Below are 18,976 nucleotides of genomic sequence, written 5' to 3'. Positions count from 1 at the left end.
GCCACCACTACCCAGCTAAACTTTAAATTCTTGAATACAACTTTGAAGTGATTTCATGACTGAAAGTAACAGGGCACCAGGCTAGAAACCAAGTTGCATGGTGTGAAACATCGGAACCTTTGCTAAGAAGATCAGAATAGGTTGTTTCTGTGGACAGGATCTGCATGCTCACCAGTGAGTTCACCTGGGACTGGATCCTGACTGACCTGAACCATACCTGAGTCCAATTAGCTAGAACCTACACTATGCCAGAAGCTTTATGTGGAAAGTTTGAATACCCTTTAAAATATGACATTCTACATTGTTACACGTGTTTAACAGTTCCGTGAGAAACAGATACAGAAAGGAGGAAGATCAAGCCTACAGCTGAGGCATCCGTGTCTCCACCTTTCTTTGGTTGCTCTTCTTTTCCCCTGCGCATCCCATGAGGAAGAGTAAGGTCCAGAAGTGATGGGAAGCTCTGGGTGCTCATTGAGAAGCCACAGCTCAGGGAAGGCATTCTCTCTGGCACTGTCTTTGATACACTCCATACAGGAGGCAGGCGAGGCGAGAGCCGGATTTTAAGAGTTCTTGATGGTTGGATGACTCCTAGAGCTGGAGAACGGAAAAGGCTCCGGGTCACCGAAGAGAAGGCACGTGAGACATGTAAGGGAAAGGTATCCTTGGAGACAGGAGTCGTCAGGGAAGCCTCTCTGTAAGAGTAATACTAATTAGGACTGGGGTGTCAGCAGGAATTTGTTGAGTACCATGTGTCGGGCCGGGAGTTTCTGTAGGGTTTAGATGTCAAGAAAGAAAAAATAATTCTGTTAGTCAGAATCTACTATGCAGGGATATCACGTAAAACACTCATGAGCACAGTGAATATGGGCTCCTCTCTTTTTTTTTCATTTTATTTATTATCATTGTTTTGGTTTCAATATGTAGCTTTGGCTGTCCTGGAATTCACTATGTAGATATGTAGACCAGACTGGCCTCAAACTTTAGAGATCCACCTGTCTCTGCTTCCCAAGTGCTGAGATTAAAGGCGAGCGCCACCACACCTGGCTCTCAAGGAACTTCTAATTAGCAGGAAAGACAAAATTGCTGATATGGAGGAGACTTTTATTTTTATTTTTTGGATTTTTTGAGACAGGGTTTCTCCATAGCTTTTGGTTCCTGTCCTGGAACTAGCTCTTGTAGACTAGGCTGGCCTCGAACTCACAGAGATCCGCCTGCCTCTGCCTCCCGAGTGCTGGGATTAAAGGCGTGTGCCACCACCTCGGCTGGAGGAGACTTTTAAAAAGGTGGCAGAACAGATCAGATGAGCCAGTCTTACCCAATGTGACCAGAAGGCTGTTCTGAATGGAGATAGCTTAAGTGGAGGCTTAGCGAGCAAGAACCAGGGACTGGAGAGATGACTCAGGGGTTAAGAGCACTTGCTGTTCTTGCAGAGGAGCAGGATTCCATTCCCAGCATCCACATCAGGTAGCTCACAACAATCAGTTCTTGGGGATTGGTCACCCTCTTCTGACCTCCATGAGCACTTGCATGGCACACAGAATAACAGGCACACAGTCACATAAGTAAAAACAAAACTTTTAATGATCATCTTTAAAACCCAGCTGTGGAAAAAAAAAAAAGGGGGGGTGGGAGGGGGACTAGAGTGTTCAAATGCCATTGGTGTGTTTAAAGCCTTGGGAGACCAGAGTAGATAGAATTGGTAAGCGACAGGATCAGGTGGTGCAAGGCGTCGGGGACCAGGTGCCACTGAAAACGGCAGAGGCGTCTCTGAAGCAGCAGTGGCAGCTCTAGGTGTAAAGGCAGAAGGAAAAGTGGGAAAAGTGAGGTGACACCAAAACATGAGGACGGAGAGACGTGCGGTATGGCTGACTATGAGGCAGAGGGACCCATGGTTGTGAGCTCAGCTCTAAAAGCATGGAAGGCGGCTTGACCCACCTTTCAAGCTGCGCCAAAGCATGCCTGCAGCGAGTAGGAAGCCAGAATCAACAGGGAACAAAGAAGATTTGGTAGAGATGGGTTATATAGGAGAAAGGCTGGAGAGATGGACGGCACAGAGTTTAAGAGCACTGGCAGCTCTTCCTGAGGTCAGGAATCCAACTCCCAGCAAGCACACGGTGGCTCACAACCGTCTGTAGTGAGATCTGGTGCCCTCTTCTGGCCTTCAGGGATACATGCAGGCAGAACACATACAAATTTATTTAAATAAATCTTAAAAAAAAAAAAAAAAAGCACTAGGCATAGTGGATCACAACTAGAATCCAGCGCTTGTAAGCCTGAGGCAGGAGGATAGTGGATTTGAGGTCAATTTGGGTTACATGATATGACCCTGGTTTCGTTTTTGTTGTTTGTTTTGTTTTTAATTGAAGTATGGATTGGGAAGAGTTGTGCAAAGAAAATAGTGCACGAAGAAGGAACACAACCAGGCTTTGGGTTCATGAGAGGGAGAGAAAATTCAGGCTCATCTGTTGTATGGTCTCTCTAAAACTGTAACTCCTAGGACTGCATGAGTTAATCCGAAAGTAGCAGATTGTCTTAACTCGGGGCTAGGTGTCGGGGCTGGAGAGATGGCTCAGCAGTTAAAAGCATTGGCTGCTCTTGCAGAGGACCTTGCTTCTCTCACCCACTTGGCTGCTCATAACTCTCTGTAACTCCAGTTCTGACGTTCCCAAGTACCAGGCAGTCAAGAGGACCACGTACATATGCAGGCAAAGCACCCAAACACATAAGCAAAAATAAATCTTTAAAAAGACAAGGAAAGGTCGTTTCGCCAATCTCTGGCTTGATACGTGAAAGGAGATACCCAGGGATGTAGCTGCCACTAGACTCTTGTCTATTAAATCTTGTTTGGGTTTTGAACTTGGACAGTCTGGTGGCAGAGGGAGCTGTGTACTCGGGAAGGCGCTGTGTTAGCTCATGGGCCTTTTTGGTTGAGGGGAAATTCAGGAAACCATAAGGGCCCCATACTGACAGAAGACAAGGCAGGTGGTTTAAAGCTTGGTTCGGCCCAGTTTTGCAGTGTCCAGCTAGCCAGAAAGCGACTGGTCACTTGTTTGAGCTGCATAAGGTCTGCGAGGAGCTGAAATTGCCACCCTCAACTAATTTACGGGTGCCCATAATACAGATGCCCAGCTAGCCTACTGGCATCCTCTATAGAGTTGCCGGATTGAAAACTATAACTCCCAGAATGCCACTCGAAACTGAACAGGATCCGGAAGTAGTTCGGGGGCGGGGCCAATTGTTTTTGGTCCACACTAAGCAAAGTGTGGTCGTCAGGTACGCGGGTGGCAAGGGCGGGGAGACGGCACCGGTTTTGAAGGTTGGCTAGAGACTATTGGGTCCCACCCTGAAGCCGCGGCACCCACAGTCCTGGGGTTCCTGGGTCTTGCCTCCCCTCATTCGCAGCCTACGGGCCAGCGGGACCCGCGTTCCCTGCGGCCTGTAGTCCAGGTAGGTGTTCTAGTGCTGAAGGGCTTAGCTTTGGGGACCCACTACCCAGAATAAGAAAATGGGAGACCTGTGCACGCTGAGGATGATTGGACACAGCGTTTGGGCGCATCCGGTGGCATTTGGGCTATGAAAGGTCTGAGGCGGGGATGGCGAATTTAATGCAAAAAGTATTTATTGAGTGCCTGAGTAAACATTTACTTGTAAGGGTGTGAGAAAATCGGACAAAAAAATAAGTGGGTAGTGTTGGATAGTGAAAATATGCGTGAGCTGAGGACGTGTGAGATTAAGGAAAGAGCATCGTGGGCAGAGAGAACAGTTTTGTAGGGACATCGGGATATTTAGTCTGTTTGGGGAATAGGTAGACCAGAGAGAGCTAAAGAAAATTGATGGCGTTGGAGCTAGCAGGAAAGATGGCTCTCGCAGAGGGTCCGAGTTTGGTTCTCAGCATCCATATCATGATTGCCAGTAAACTTCAGCTCCAGGGCATCTGATGCCTCACACTTCTGTGGGCGTCTGTACTCACGTGCACATAGATACGTGATTTTTAAAAATAAAATAAAATTTTAGGCCTTTAACCCCAGCACTTGAAAGGCAGAGAGAGGCAAGGCGGATCTGTGAGTTGGAGGCCAGCCTGGGCTTCTTAGTGAGACCCTATCAATCAAATAAAAATCAAATAAATAAATGGATCCTTTTAGGAGAAGGAAAATTGATGGAAGGGATAGCCTGCAATGATCTGTGTAGGTACTGGACTACTGTAAGTGAACTGGAAAATGCTGCAGATTCTAGGCAGAAGGGCGGTATAATTTTCAAACATTTAGATACTTATCTATCTATCTGCTGCTATCTATTTGTGAATATATAGTTCATGGATTTATTTGCTTATTTTGAGACAGGGTCTCGGGTACTCTAAACTAACCTCAGACTTTACGCATTGCCAAGGATGACCTTGAACTTCTGATCCTCTCGTTTTCTACCCTCCGAGGGCTAGTGTCACCTGAGCTGTCCCTGCTGGTTAGCAGTACCAGGGATTGGATCCGGGGCTTTTTGCATGACAGGCAAGCACTCCATTCCGTGACTTTCAACCTTTGCTGTCCTGGGACTCGCTCTGTGGACCAGCCTGACCTCAAACTCAGAGAGATTCACCAGTCTCTGCCTCCCAAGTGCTGGGATTAGAGGCTTGAACCACCTCTGCCCAGTTCCTAGGCTGCTCTTGCTTAGTACAAGTTCTGGGGTGCAGAGGTAAATGTTTGAGCTCTTTCCCTGGAAGGATTTATGGTAGAGTAGGAAAAAGGAAAACAACAGTTTGAGTTGAACTCAAAGCAGTGAAAATTGGAACCTCTTAAAGGTGGAATAAATGTCATTGCCAAATTCCCCAGATATACCATTGTTGTATCAAGTACTTAGCAGCTCTGTTGAATGACTAAGGCTCAGAAAGTTTTTTTTTGTTATGTTTTTTGTTTTTTAGTTTGAGATGGGATATAATCACTGTATAGACTAGATTGGCCTAGAACTCACAGTCTCCCTGCCTCGGCCTAGCTGCTGGGGTTACAGGCTTGAGAAAAGGCTCTCTGCCTTGAGAAAAGATTTTTTAAACTAAGGGGTGAAATGCCAAATCTGGGCATAGATAATGTCTTGTTCAGGTTCATCAGATCCTTGTGGTTTTTTAAGATTATTTTTAATTGTGTGTGTATGTGTGTGTGTTCATACATGCACACACAAGTGTATGTGGGTGCAGTTGCCATTGGAGTCTAGAAAAGAATATCTGATCCCCTATAGAGCAGCTATAGGCAGTGAGCCACCTGATATGGGTGCTGCTAATAGTACTCGGGGCCTCTTTAGAGCAGCAGCAGGTGTGTGTGTTTTGATGCTCAGCTGCACCTTTGTCTTTTGAGGACTCTTAGATGATAACCTCTCTTAGCACCTACTGAATTCCCGTTGTGTGCCAGGATTCATGCCGTCCACCAATGGTGCGAGCTCAAGAAAGGTGGCTCTGCCTTCAGGAGTGTGCAGGCAGATACAATATAGACTCAGGGTAGTGGTTGATGTTGTCTTTATTGGATTCCCTTGTATAAAAAGCATCTTCAGGGACTACAGAATTTAGGAAGGCGCAAGGAACAAAAAACAGAAAGGAAAGTAGTTAAGTTCAATAATTGCCAAATATTGCTGATCGCAAGGTCTTTGTTGTTTAGGATTTATTTATTTGTATTTTATGTGTACAACTGTTTTTCCTTCATGTGTGTCTGTGAACTTTGATTTCTTTGGAGGCCAGAGATGGCATTGGATCCCTGGATCTGTAGGTAGAGAGGGTTATGAACCGGTATGTGGGTGCTGGTGGGAACTAAACCCAGGTCCCCTGTGAAAGCAGCCAGTGACTCAGTTGCTGAACTGCTCTTCAGCCTTGTTTGCAAAGTCTCTCAAAGGAATTCAGTTTGGCGGGAAAGTATTAACCCCAGCTTTCGAGCTTTTTAAGCAGCAACCGTGGAAAATTCTAGAGCCCCTCAAAATTCTCCTATCTCTTTTTCCTTCTCAGCCAGACTTCCAAAGAGACATTAGAACAATTCGTTCCCCCAACAGGGCCTTTATGTATGTGTGTGTGTGTGTGTGTGTGTGTGTGTGTGTATAATGTGTTGGTGCATGTGTGTGTATGTGTGTATAATGTGTTGGTGTGTGTGTATGTGTGTGTAATGTGTTGGTGTGTGTGTGTGTATAATGTGTGTGTGTATAATGTGTTGGTGTGTGTGTGTGTGTGTATAATGTGTTGGTGTGTGTGTGTGTGTGAGATGTGTTGGTGTGTGTGTGTATGTGTGTGTGTGAGATGTGCTGGTGTGTGTGCCACGTCACATGTGTGGAGGTAGAGGACAGCCTGGTGGAGTCAGTTCCTCCCTTCCACATCTACATGAGTTCCAGGGGTTAAACTCAGGTCTTCCTGCCAAATCAGCTCATACGACTCCTGAGGCTAGAACTTTTTAACCCCTGAGCCATAGGTCCCCTTACAATTCTTTTGACTTTTTTTGCTCATTTTAATAAGATTATGGCCAGGCGGTGGTGGTGGTGCACACCTCTAATCCCAGCACTCAGGGAAGCAGAAGCAGGTAGATCTCTGTGAGTTCAAGGCCAGCCTGGTACACAGAGCAGAGCGAGTTCTAGGACAGGCTCCAAAAAGTTACAGAGAAACCCTGTCTCAGAAAACAAAAAAAACAAACAAACAAAAAAAAAAAAACAAAAGTGACGTGGATGAACGTCTAAGAGAAGTGCCATCACACGGGTTTAGACGTTTTTGGTTTGAAAAGATTTATAGTCAACATTGCTTCCCATACATGAAAAGAACGGTGCTTCTGGAATCCTTACAGAATGTGTTGTTTTCCTCATTTCTCTGGAAGAATTCTATATTTTATTTAATTTTGTATATGCTGTTAACTTTCTGATACACTCAGTAAATAAATACATTTCAAACTTAACCTGCACCTGGTAGTTTTGACCTGAACTTCTAGCTACACAGGAGCCTGAGACTGGAGGATTACTGTTTTGAGGCCTGCTTGGAGTACAGAGTGAATTTAAGGCTTCACAGTGAGACCCTGTCTCAAAATAAAAAGTAAAAAGAGAACTGGGGATCTAACTCGGTAGTATAGTGCTTGTCTAGCACATGCAAAGCTCTGGATTCTATCCTTAGTAACACAGAAAGAAGGGAGGAGGACTCTTAAATAGAGCTAGAGATTTAGATTATTAGTATATTTGGCTCTTTACTGCTGACCGTTTGCCGAATTACCTCTCTGGAATACTCAGCGGCATGCTTTCCTTAGTTCAGTCTGTCTGGACCAGTACTGCTCACCACTAACACAGTAACGCTATTTCTCGTTTGGCTGTAGGGTTAGCTGTGTGAGTGGCGTGAGCGCATGGACTGTAAGTTAGAAGAAAGTGCTCAGAAAGCAGAGTCACTGGGGGTGCAGGGGCCAGACGGTTCCCAAGAGGATGGAGGTGAAGATGGACTGTCTGAGATCTTCCGGCTGCTGCAGATGGATGTGGAATACGAGCACCTAGAGGAAGAGGCACGCCCTGCAAACAGAGCAGCATGGGGCTCGGTGAGCTTGCCAAGGGTTGATCACCAGATGGAAGGAGTTGAGAGTGAATTTTGTGTATTCTAAGTGTTGACTCCATCCCCTGCTAAGGTTGATTAAGGTTTCGTTTTCATTTGAGTCTTAAGAATGCAAATAGAAATTCAAAAGAAATTTTGATATGCCTCCAAAAGGGTCAGGGACTCCCAACTCTGGAGTTTTCTCTAACCTGGAAGAGTCACTGTTATGATGCTGGGGTAAGGTAATGTTCTCTCTAATTGTAATTATTCAGTTCAGGGGCTGTTGCCTTGCATGGCCCTGAGTCAGATCCCAAGCAGTGCATACAATAATAATAACTCAGCACTGTGTATAGTGAATATTCGCCAATGGAAATAAAATAGCAAAGAAATCATAAAATTAAAAATAAACACAAGCCAGTAGGGTTGTTTTTAAGACAAAAATACTTTTTCCTCTCTAACTTTATATATAAATGAAGAAAGGTAACTGATGTCCATTCTCCTTTCTGATTCTTACGGAGTTCTCAAATAATTTTGTTTTCTGGATAATGGAAGAAAAATGTGCAGAGAAAACAGAGACACTGGGAAAGGATAGTCTCCTCGAAGAAGAGCAAAAGGAAGCAGGAAAAAGAAAGAAGAAAAGTCAAGCGTGCAGAAGACCCAGGTTATGATAACTGTGATCGTATAATTTATAACTTATAAATTGTAAAATTATAAATTATAGTAAGATAAAACAAAAACTAGTACATTGTAGTTAGGCAAAACAAACAGAAGGAAAGGAGCCCGAGAGAAGGCGCAATAGTCAAACGCCCACTCAGGAATCCCATAAAAACACTAAACTGGAAGATACATGCTCAAAGGAACTGGTGCAGATCCATGCAGGCCTTGTGCAAGCTGTCTCAGTCTCTGTGAGTTCACTGATGTGAGCTGTCCTCATGCTGATTTACAGGGCCTTGTTTCGGTAGAGTCCTCCTTTCCCTCTGGCTCTTAGCTCTCCCAGCCTCCTCTTCCCCTGGACTCCTGAGTCCTGAGGGGAGAGATTTGATAGGGACATCCCCTTAGGGCTGAGTGCTCCAAGGTCTCTTACTCAGCGCTGTCTGGCTGTGGGTGTCTGCTGCAGGAGGAAGACTCTCTGGTGATGGCTGAGCAAGACACTGATCTGAGTACAGCAGAGTGTCATTAGGAGTCATTTTATTGCTGTGTATTCAGGGTTTTTGTTTATGTGGGGGTTTTTTTGGTTGTTGTATTTTTCATTTGTTTGTTTTAGTTCACTAGTACTCGGTTTTCCCCTAGGTCCCTGGGCTATCTAGTTTCTGGTTCTTGGCCATCCAAGCAGTGTCAGTATGGGCGCCATCTTGTGGAGTGGGCCTTTACTCAGACATTGGTCGGTTACTCCCACAAGCTTTGTGCCATCATTGCCCCAGCATATTTTGCATTGAGGACACCATTGTATATCAAAGGGTTTGTTGCTGTCTTGGTGTTTACATTTCTCCATCCATCTGTCCATCCATCCATAGCTATCTATTCTATTTTCCTTTCCTATGGAAATCTGTCTCCTTCTAGTCCCTTACTCCATACCCAGCCTTTGTGGTCCAATAGATTGTAGCTTGGTTATCATTGACTTAACAGCTAATATCCACATATAAGCAAATGTATAACATATTTGTCTTTCTGGGTCTGGGATACTTCGCTCAGGATATTTTTTTTTCTGGTTCCATCCATTTACCTGCAAATTTCATGATGTCAGTTTTTTTTGTTTTTGTTTTTTTGGGTTTTTTTTTTTTTTTTTTTGGTTTTTCGAGACAGGGTTTCTCTGTAGCTTTGGTGCCTGTCCTGGAACTAGCTCTTGTAGACCAGGCAGGCCTCGAACTCCCAGAGATCTGCCTGCCTCTGCCTCCCGAGTGCTGGAATTAAAGGCGTGCGCCACCACTGCCTGGCTATGATGTCAGTTTTTTAGCTACTGAGTAATACTCCATTGTATAAATGTATCACATTTTCTTTTTCTATTCTTCTGTTGTGAGACATCTAGGTTGTTTCCATTTCTAGCTATTATGAACAAAGCAGCAATGAACATGGTTGAGCAAGTGTCTTTGTGGATGAAGCACTCTTTGCTTGAGTGGTATAGCTAGATCTTGGGGTAGATTTTCATATTCCCAAGGAACCACCACACTGGTTTCCATAGTGACTGTACAAGTTCGCACTCCCACCAGCAATGGATGAGTGTTCCCTTTGCTCCACGTCCTCGCCAGCACGAGCTGTCACTTGTTCTGTTTATTTATGTCAGCCATTCTGATGGTTACATCTCCAAGTAGCTTTAGTTTGCATTTCTCTGATGTTAAGGATGTTGAACATTTGTTTCTCAGTCATTTGAGTTTCCTCTTTTGAGTATTTTGTTTAAATCTATAGCCCATTTCTTAATTGGGTTATTTGGTTTCTTGATACCTAGTTTTTTTTTAATTCTTCATATACTTTGGATATTAGCTCTCTATCAGATGTGGAGTTGGTAAAAATCTTTCCCCATTCTGTAACTGCTGCTTTGTCCAAAAGATGGTGTCCTTTGCCACGCAGAAGCTTCTCGGTTTCACGAGGTCCCATTTATTCGTTGTTGATCATTGTGCCTGTGCTAGCCCACTCTTAATCCTCTCTGGTGTTTCTGTCGCAGGCACCTGCCCCCAGCACAGCAAACGTTTTTTGAAAGCATTAACCAAAGAGAAACTTTTGGAAGCCAAACACTCAGGACCAAGACTGTGTGTTGACTTGAGCATGACCCAGCACATGTCAAAGAAGGTAGACTATTGAGAGCCTGAGGGAGGCATGGAAGGGAGCAGTCTTTGTGACGGGATGACCATCGCCGGCTTCTGTGGCTCTCTAGTAATCCAGAAGGGTCTGGTTTTCTATTCTCCGTGACCGAGTTCCACGGTGACTTTGGAAAGGAACATGTGTTCTTTGGTTTATTTTGCAGTTTGTCTTCTCCTTTGAGTCTCCCACTCTGGCCTTGATGTTTTCTGGATGGACCCTTGCCGGTTCAGTTCTCCAGACACTAAGTCTTTGTCCTTCTGCTTAGAAGAGAAATACTAGTTTGGCTGCTGTTGTGGGGAGGGCTCCTGGTGGGAGGTCTTTGCAGTGTTTATATTTTAGTTATTTCTCTTTGTTTCCTCTAATGAGGCTGAACTCCTGCCACATGGTCCCGGACAGATGAGATTGACAGCAGTGTGTTAGTCTCGTGGACTCACAGCCTAGGGAGGAGGATATGGCATGCTTCACAAAGCCACATGGGATTATACTTGGGAAGAGAAAGCAATGGGCTGGCTTTGAAGTATCAAGGGCGAGATGTCCCCCATGTCCCAGTGGACAATATGGTTGACCTGTTTGGATGGTTTCACGGGCTGCTCTGGGGCAAAGAGGAATAAACAGGAACTGTGCCTCATTCACTCGATTAGAAAGGCTCTTTAGCTGGGGGTACTTGTTTCATTCGGAAAGGCAGACTTCAGGGGAGCTTGGATTTGGCTTTTGAGTCGTCTCAGTTGTGCCAGAAGTCAAACCTGCACATAATACTGGTCCCGAATTTGAGGCCTTACACCATAGTGAATCTTATTTCAGGCATCACTTTATGTGTGCGAATGGTACATGTTTCTCAGAGAAACTAGGAGGACTGCATCTCTAAGGTTCTCAGCAGACCTCTAACTGTAGCCTTCCAAAAAGTCAGCAAAGTCTGGAAGGTGGTGGCTCACGCCTTTAATCCCAGCACCTGGGAGGCAGAGGCAGGGATCTCAGTGAGTTCAAGGCCAGCCTGGTCTACAAAGCAAGTTCCAGGACAGCCAGAGCTGTTACACAGAAAAGCCCTGTTTCGAAACAAAGGGGAAAAATGTGAACAAGGAGGCAGGGTGTGATGGTGCATGCCTGTAATCCCAGGTCTGTGGAGGCAGTGGCAGCAGCCATGAACAAGAAGACAAAACGTGAACAAGGCAGTCTCCCTTTATATTAGCTGGGAGAGCAGATCAAATCAAACCCAACACCTGTTTCACCTTTTAATCAGTATACCACAATTCAAGCTAAATTATGAAACAGCTTTCTAGGATTGCAGGGGAAAGTTAAAATTTTAACATACTGTGGCATCTCTTAAAGTTAGGGCGATGGTGCCAGATGTACCCGATGGAGCACAAAAGTGTTGCTACTCTAACCTTTTAAAATAATTTAAATACTGAACATAATAAAAAACTTTAGATAAAAGCAGAAGCAATCTTTCCAAATATCATTAAATATACAATGGCAGAGTCAGCAGGAGGAACTCTTAGATTTTGCACTCAGGAGTATTTCCGGACTAGCTCCGTTGTCTTAACCTTGGTCTGTGTGTGTGATGTCATGGAGTATAACACTTCTCCATGTGCTATTTCCTGGAGTAAAGGGGGCCAGGCTAGTTCATGTGGGTCTTACGGCGCAGCATGCACTGGGTGACTGCTACGGACCAGAGCTAGTAGGCTGGCAGGAGCTGTCCCTCTTGTTCTGCTGAGTTGTCCTCATCGCTTTACAGGAACTGAGCAGGTTGGCTGCACAGATCCGAAGGTTGTATGGTTCAAACAAAAAAGCCAGCAGGCCCTTTTGGATCTGCCTCACTGGATTCTCAACTGACAGTCCCCTCTATGAAGAGTGTCTGAGGATGAATGATGGATTTTCTGCATACTTGGTAAGAATCCTTTGACCCCTGAACTGTCTGAAAGTGCTCCTGTCCTAGTAGGAAGACTTTACTCTTTCATTCCGTGATGTGCAGCTTGCTCTCTACCTGTGACTTTCACATCCACACATTTAACTGCATCTGTATTGCATCTGCTTATTCTTTTATTTAGTGTGTGTATGTGTGTATCCCGTGGCATAAATACAGAGGTAGGAGGACAATGAGAGTTGTTCTCTCTTTCCACCATGTGGGTCCTGGGATAAGACTCAAGTCAGGCTTGATGGCTAGTGTCTTTTACCCACGGAGCTGTCTTACCCCCAGCTTAACCATAGTTTAAAAAAACAAATTAGAAAAAATTGCATCTGTAGTGAATACAAACTTTTTATTGTCATGTATTCTCTACAATACAGTATAGCTTGGTGTGGTGGCTCACGCCTGTAACCCAGCACTTCAGAGACTGAGACAGAAGACTGTCAAATCTGAAGCTGGCCTGAACTGCATAATGAGTCCTAGGCCATTGTGAGACCCCCATCTCCAAAACCAGGAAACTAAAAGTACAGCGTAAGAACTGTTTCTGTGTCCTGGGCTTTAAGATAGTCTAGAGATGGTGTAAAGTCTTCAGGAGCATCTAGCTTAAATGTAAACCCTGGCATTTTTATAAGAGACTTGAGCATGCTTAGATTTTGGTGTCTGTGGGACCATCTTGGAACCAGTCCCATGGGTGCTGAGGGCGGTGCAGTGTCTGAATAGAAATGATGTATTTACTGTTGCACTCTAAAAAGTCCCAGATTCTTGCCTTAGTTCTTGTATTGCATTTTTCTCGTTCTTGCCCTGCCTTGGCAAACTGATATCCCAGTGTCTAGGACTGTGTTTTACACCCTGTCTAGTTCATACTAACCCACTTCCTCCTAATGTTTTTGGGAAACAGTCATGGAAAGGCAGGAAACATGGTTGTTAAGAGGAAGGGAAATGCCGTTTTTAGAAGCCGTGTGGCTTTACGTTGTCTTTTAGGAAGAACTACAGGACTTCCCATCTCTGTGCTGAGGAGCTCATAAAGGGAGCAGCAGATCTGCAAGTGAGACCCAGATCTGTCTTAAGGAATGTCACTAAAAATGCCCCTTCGTGCCACTGTGTAGCCTGGACTAAGTTATTGCAGCCTCCCCTGGTGGAGCCCCAGAAGCTATAGGTGTGAGGTGTGTTGTGTGGGGCTGCACACTAGCTGTCTCTCCTGTATCCTGTGTTCCTTGCCTGTCTGAGGTGATTTCCTTTGCTTTGATTTTCTTTCACATTTGTCGACCTCCCCTCTTCCCAGAAACCGGGCTCTAGTATTCCTCTCACTGGAAAGCCCTCCCTAGTGTGGAACCTGTAGTACTGGCGTGTGCTCCCCGACCTTCTGGGAGCCCTGGTCACTTTCTGTCTCATTTCCGTGGTTTGTGTCTGTGCTTGTGTGTTTGTCTGTTTGTTTCAGCTAAGCACTTTGCAAGAATCATTCAGACCTGCAGCTCCCAGGACAGTGGAGCTGTGCCTGAGAAGCACTAGATGCCCAGGAACTGTGTGAGTGTGCATCGTGATGTTCTAACGCCACCCCACCTGTGCACTAATCTCTGTGTTCCAGCTAGATGTGACAGAAGAAGACTGCTTTAGTTTATTTCCTCTGGAAAGCCTTGTGTACCTGACTCCCGACTCAGAACGGGGTAAGTACCTTCTCTGCCCACCTGACTTCATGGACAACTTTGTTCCTTGTTTTTTGTCTCATCATCATTGGTCCTCACTCCATCCAAGAGAACTGGGGAGGAGAAACTGGGAGGATGGGCAGATACCCAGTGCTGTCAAGGTTAGTCCCATCTCCAGTTGGACTCTGTGTGTGTGTGTGTGTTTATAACATATATTTAAAATATGTATTAAAAACAGTGTTCTTGGGCTGGAGAGATGGCTCAGTGGTTAAAAGCATTGCCTGTTCTTCCAAAGGTCCTGAGTTCAATTCCTGGCAACCACATGGTGGCTCACGACCATCTGTAATGAGGTCTGGTGCCCTCTTCTGGCCTTCAAACATACACACAGACAGAATATTGTATACATAATAAATAAATATTTTAAAAAACCAGTATTCTCTATATATGGGTATATATATAAATACATTACACACTCTCACACACACAGAATATCCTGTCTGATATAGTTTTCACACTTGCTAGTATTAGGGTGGTTGTGGTCCTCTCATATTTCCTCACGTTTCTCTGCAGTTCTGGTCCTGCTTCCTTCTTAACAGTGTCGCTTTGAGCACACACACACACGCATTTTCACATCTGCTGTCTGCTCTGTCATCAGAGGATTAGCTTTTGTTGTTTTGTATTAACATTGGTGATATTTCTTTCCTTTTGCTTTCTTTGGATTTAGAAATTATAAAACAAATTTGATCTCAGTGGTCTTCATTTTTTTCATTAGCCCTTGAAGACATTGATCAGAACACGGTTTACATCATTGGTGGACTTGTAGATGAAAGCATTCAGAAGGTAAGTGTACATTTTAGCCCCGTTGTTATCTTACCCAGAAGGCCTAGCCCTGTTCCCTGCATGGAAACAAGAAGAGCTTGTTCCAAGAACACCCTCCTGCCTGGAGGTGCCCCTTCTCCTCGGGCCGGCCTTCAGGAGCAGAACCTGAAGTCAGAGTAGATGTTCTTGGTGATGTAGACACAGCCATTTTGCTGCTTCTCTTCTTTCTGCCAGTATGGCTCTGATCCTGGCTTAGCACTTTTCCATACTTGGTTCTCTGGGAGAGATGGTTGGTTTCTTCTAGGCTTTCTTACTGGTGTGGGAGTCGTATTCCCACAGGATCTCAAATCAGTAGAACTGTCCAGGCTTCTTCTTCAGATTTATTTTTTATTTTATGGATATGAATGTTTTGCTCATATGTCTGTCGTCACCATGTGCATGCCTGGTCAGAAGAGGGCATCAGATCCCCTAGAACTATAGTTATAGATTCTTGTTAGTCACCTATAGGTACTGGGAATCAAACCCAGGTCCTCTTTAAGAACAGCAAATGCTCTTAACCGCTGAGCCATCTGTCCAGCCCCTTGTTCAAGTGTCTTTTGTTGAATTGGAGCTTCATTGGAATAATTAAACTGTTACTGAAGTTTTAATTTTTGTTTCTATTATACAAATATTAATTTTTTGCTTCTGTTCACTAATTAGCATACATTAAAAAGACATAATAGTTTATATTTGCAGAAAGGAACATAGTGAGAAATAAATGTCCGTCCCACCTTGGACCCCTCAACTCACAAGGCGCCATGGTTTACTTTTCTTAGGTATATTTGTTGGTTTGTTTTACATGTGCTTATCATGTATGTAGAAGTATTTTGTGTGAGACAGAAATATGCAGCACTTGTTTAACACAGATGATACTTGGTTTTAAAACTAAGTACAGCTAAGTATTTGAAATTAAGTGTTCTGCAGAGGCATGGTTAAACACACACGCATTTAATCCCAGAACTCGGGAGGCAGAAGCAGGCAGATCTCTGTGACTTCAAGGCCAGCCTGGTCTTCAGAGCAAGTTCCAGGATAGCCAGAGCTACACAGAGAAACCCTGTCTTGAAAAAACAAAACAAAACTAAGTGTTCCTTAGTGTCATAATAATAATAATCTAAAAAGGGACAGTGGTCTCCTACAGAAGTCTGCTAATAGGAATTAGGAAGTCATTGTTTTGTTGCTCCCAGTGTAGTCAGTGATTCAGGCAGTGGATTAAGTGAAGCCATTTCCAGCTGCCTGTGGATTGAGCTCTCTTACATGAAAACCTGTCAAGTGCACTATGGACACCTTGACTGGATTATAGACTAGGGGAAAGATTTAGGGGAGACTTTAATATTACGGTTGTGTGTTAAATAATCTTACAAGATTTTCAGAAATGAAAAAGTAGTGTATTAACGGAGACCACCATCTCTCTCCGTGAGATGCTAATTGTTAGATATCTGTGCTCACTTTCAGGCAAATTTGATAATGTTAGCTGGCAGATGAAGATGACAGGAATGGGAATTAATTTAATGAGTCTCTGAGATTTCTTAGATTTGAGATTTTAAAAGAAACAGTTGAGAATAGGGAAGAGCTATTGCAGAGGCAAGGATCACACCTTCTGCCTTGTCACATCCTCCTGAGAACAGGCAGGTGGCCTCCTGGCGGCCACGAATGGGGTGCACTGTTCGGGTGTGTAATTTGAGTACATTGTCCTCCCTTATCTTTCTGCCAACAAAAGTAGCAATGTGTAGGAATTCTCAATGTTGGCGGTGTCCATTACAATGAACATCTTCATGTATAATTTTTATAGTAAGAAAATTTGATTTACAGAAGGTGACATTCCAAAAAGCTCGAGAACACTCTGTGAAGACAGCCCGCTTGCCAATCCAGGAATACATGGTCAGGCGCCAGAATGAGAAAAACTACCATTCAGAAATACTGGCCATCAATCAAGGTACTGCTCACATCATCAAACCCAACATGTTTTTTTTTTTTTCTGGCTATTTACTAGTCTTTTTTCTTGACTGGTCACTATGTTTTCTGTGTATTCAGACTGCTGCTTTGCTTTCTTTCTTTCTTTCTCCTTCCTTCCTTTCTTTTTTTTCTTTCTTTCTTTCTTTCTTTCTTTTTTTTTTTTTTTTTTTTTTTTTGTAGCTTTGGAGCCTGTCCTGGAATTTGCTCTGTAGAACAGGCTGGCCTCGAACTCACAGAGATCCACCTGCCTCTGCCTCCTGTGTGCTGGGATTAAAGGTGTGCACCACCACCGCCCAGCTTGCTGCTTTGCTTTGAGTGCAGTGCCTCTTGACTCAGTCTCCTGTGACTCATGTCCCTAGACTCTCCCTCCTGTACTTGCTGGCAGGCATCTGGCCACTGAGAGGCATTACTCATTTTTTGTTCCTGGCTGAAAGGATCCTTTGCCTAGAATGCCCTGCTGTCTGCTTTCATTGGCCAATATCTTCAGTTAGGGGCCTCTTGGCTGCCTTTCCTCCCACTGCGGGCCACATCAGCCCCTTGCTTGTGTTCCCATGGTGCTGCCTTCCTCTGTTGCAGAGTTATTATAGCATGGAGGGCCGGCTTGTTGGGGTTTCTGTCCCACCTGGTACCCCATAGCCGGCAAAGAAAAGCACACAGAGATCTCCATAAGTTATAAAACTGATTGGCCCATTAGCTCAGGCTTCTTGTTAACTCTTGTAGCTTATATTAATCCATTGTGCTTATCTATGCTAGCCACATGGCTTGGTACCTTTCACAGCAGGGTAGGTCACATGTTGCTTCTTTGGTGGTCTGGGCTGGACTGCAGGAATTGGCTTCCTTCTTCCCAGAATACTCCTGTTCTCATCGCCCCGCCTCTACTTTCTGTCTGGTTGACCTGCCTTACTTACTGCCTGGCCAATCAGCATTTATTTAAAACATGATTGACAGAATACAGACGATTCTCCTGCACCAAGTTATCTCTTCACAAGCCTTTCCTCTCAGTGTGTACGCAGGCAGGGCCTTCTCTCTTCCCATCCTCTACCACCACCTAACTCAAGAGGACACTGGGCCGGTGAAACATTCCACAACATCCTTTTCCACATTAGTCCTTCACTAGTCTGTCCTCCTGTTTCCCTCCAACAGTGTTTGATATCCTGTCCACTTACTTTGAGACTCACAGCTGGCCTGAAGCACTGAAGAAAGGAGTTTCTCCAGGAAAAGGCTACATTCTTCGGAATCCAGTGGATGATGGGCAGTGTAAGATTCCAGATGGAGTGAGTGAAGCACCACAGGTGTCCTGACCAAAGCACAGGGTAAAGGGTGGCAGTGACACACACCTGCCTTTGTGTTGTCATGGGTCTCTGAAAGCCTTTAATGGCTAGGACCACATGTTTATGTTTTGTGTCACCTACGGTGCCTGGAAATTACAGTGCTCACTGGAAATGTCTTGATAAAACATAATATATGGCTTTAAAAAAAAGTTTATGAATTGTCAAAATACATGGCATTTTGGATGTTAATTCATGTTTTGTACATTGAGCTCTTTGTGAAATGTCTACCTTTTAGAGATGTTGTCAGGGCTTTTTACTGAACTTGGATAAAATTACTTTTCTATCACCTCTGTATGTGAGGATTCTTCACCAGCAGGCACTTGCGCACATCAGCTTTGCTGTCTCAGCTGGGCAGGCCCGACTGACATTCTTTCCTGTGGCTCTCCCTCATTATGGTCACCAAGTGCTCCTCTCTTCTCGTCTGTATAGCTTTGCCTAGCCTTCTGAGCCTCACACAAACCCAGAGCTTTGCACACACATACACCCCAGATCTAGTCAAAAAGCAAACATGTAGTTATTGTTAAACCCAGCAGAGAGCAGCCGGGAAGGAATGCTGCATTCTGACACACAAGCACACTCACCCACTATCTGTTATACAGACAGATAAAACTGTTACTCCTCCCATTTTGGGTTAACTTGAAAGTCAAGCTGCTAACAAATTCATGTTTTCTGCTTCTCAAAAGAACCAAAAGGACCTCTCAGCCTACTTCCTTCTCTTTTCCCAGTCAATCCCTTGGGAACTATTTCTTGATATATTATACGTTATTACTGAAAATAGGCGTCCTCAGAGAACCCCTTAAGTTCTCATACGGGATGGGCCACAGCCACATAGGCTTCAGGGTTGCAGAACTCATGCTCAGAGGCCTGAAAACCCAGAACCACTTAACTCGTATCACTTGCCAGTCTACATTTTTGTCTCATAACATAAATAGCATAGAATTTTCTCTCTGACCCAAGTCCAAACCTCTCCTCT

At 44.4% G+C, this 18,976-nt stretch overlaps 1 protein-coding gene across 1 annotated transcript; it reads left to right on the top strand.

Moving 5' to 3' along the window:
• The first annotated feature begins 3,229 nt into the window (after window positions 1-3,229).
• Window positions 3,230-18,289, top strand: Trmt10b (tRNA methyltransferase 10B). The gene is made up of 9 exons (XM_050155874.1): window positions 3,230-3,447; window positions 7,314-7,526; window positions 8,072-8,180; window positions 10,179-10,303; window positions 12,048-12,200; window positions 13,804-13,882; window positions 14,634-14,701; window positions 16,529-16,652; window positions 17,816-18,289. Exons 2-9 carry the CDS (start codon window positions 7,341-7,343, stop codon window positions 17,971-17,973), a joined length of 1,002 nt encoding a protein of 333 aa, XP_050011831.1. The 5' UTR covers window positions 3,230-3,447; window positions 7,314-7,340; the 3' UTR covers window positions 17,974-18,289.
• The last annotated feature ends 687 nt before the right edge of the window (window positions 18,290-18,976 follow it).

This window comes from Alexandromys fortis, unplaced genomic scaffold (genome assembly GCF_014885135.2).
Source record: "Alexandromys fortis isolate MF-2015 unplaced genomic scaffold, M_Fortis_MF-2015_v1.1 scaffold_92, whole genome shotgun sequence".
Taxonomy (NCBI): Eukaryota; Metazoa; Chordata; class Mammalia; order Rodentia; family Cricetidae; genus Alexandromys; species Alexandromys fortis.
The sequence above is the reverse complement of the archived record's forward strand: the minus strand, read 5'-3'. Positions and strand labels throughout refer to the sequence as shown.

Excerpts from the sequence above, each read along its gene's own strand:
- Trmt10b (XM_050155874.1), top strand. The coding sequence starts at position 7,341 with ATGGACTGTAAGTTAGAAGAAAGTGCTCAGAAAGCAGAGTCACTGGGG. Across the intron at positions 7,527-8,071 it reads ACAGAGCAGCATGGGGCTCG|AAAAATGTGCAGAGAAAACA; the intron begins GTGAGCTTGCCA and ends GGATAATGGAAG. Across the intron at positions 16,653-17,815 it reads AATACTGGCCATCAATCAAG|TGTTTGATATCCTGTCCACT; the intron begins GTACTGCTCACA and ends TCCCTCCAACAG.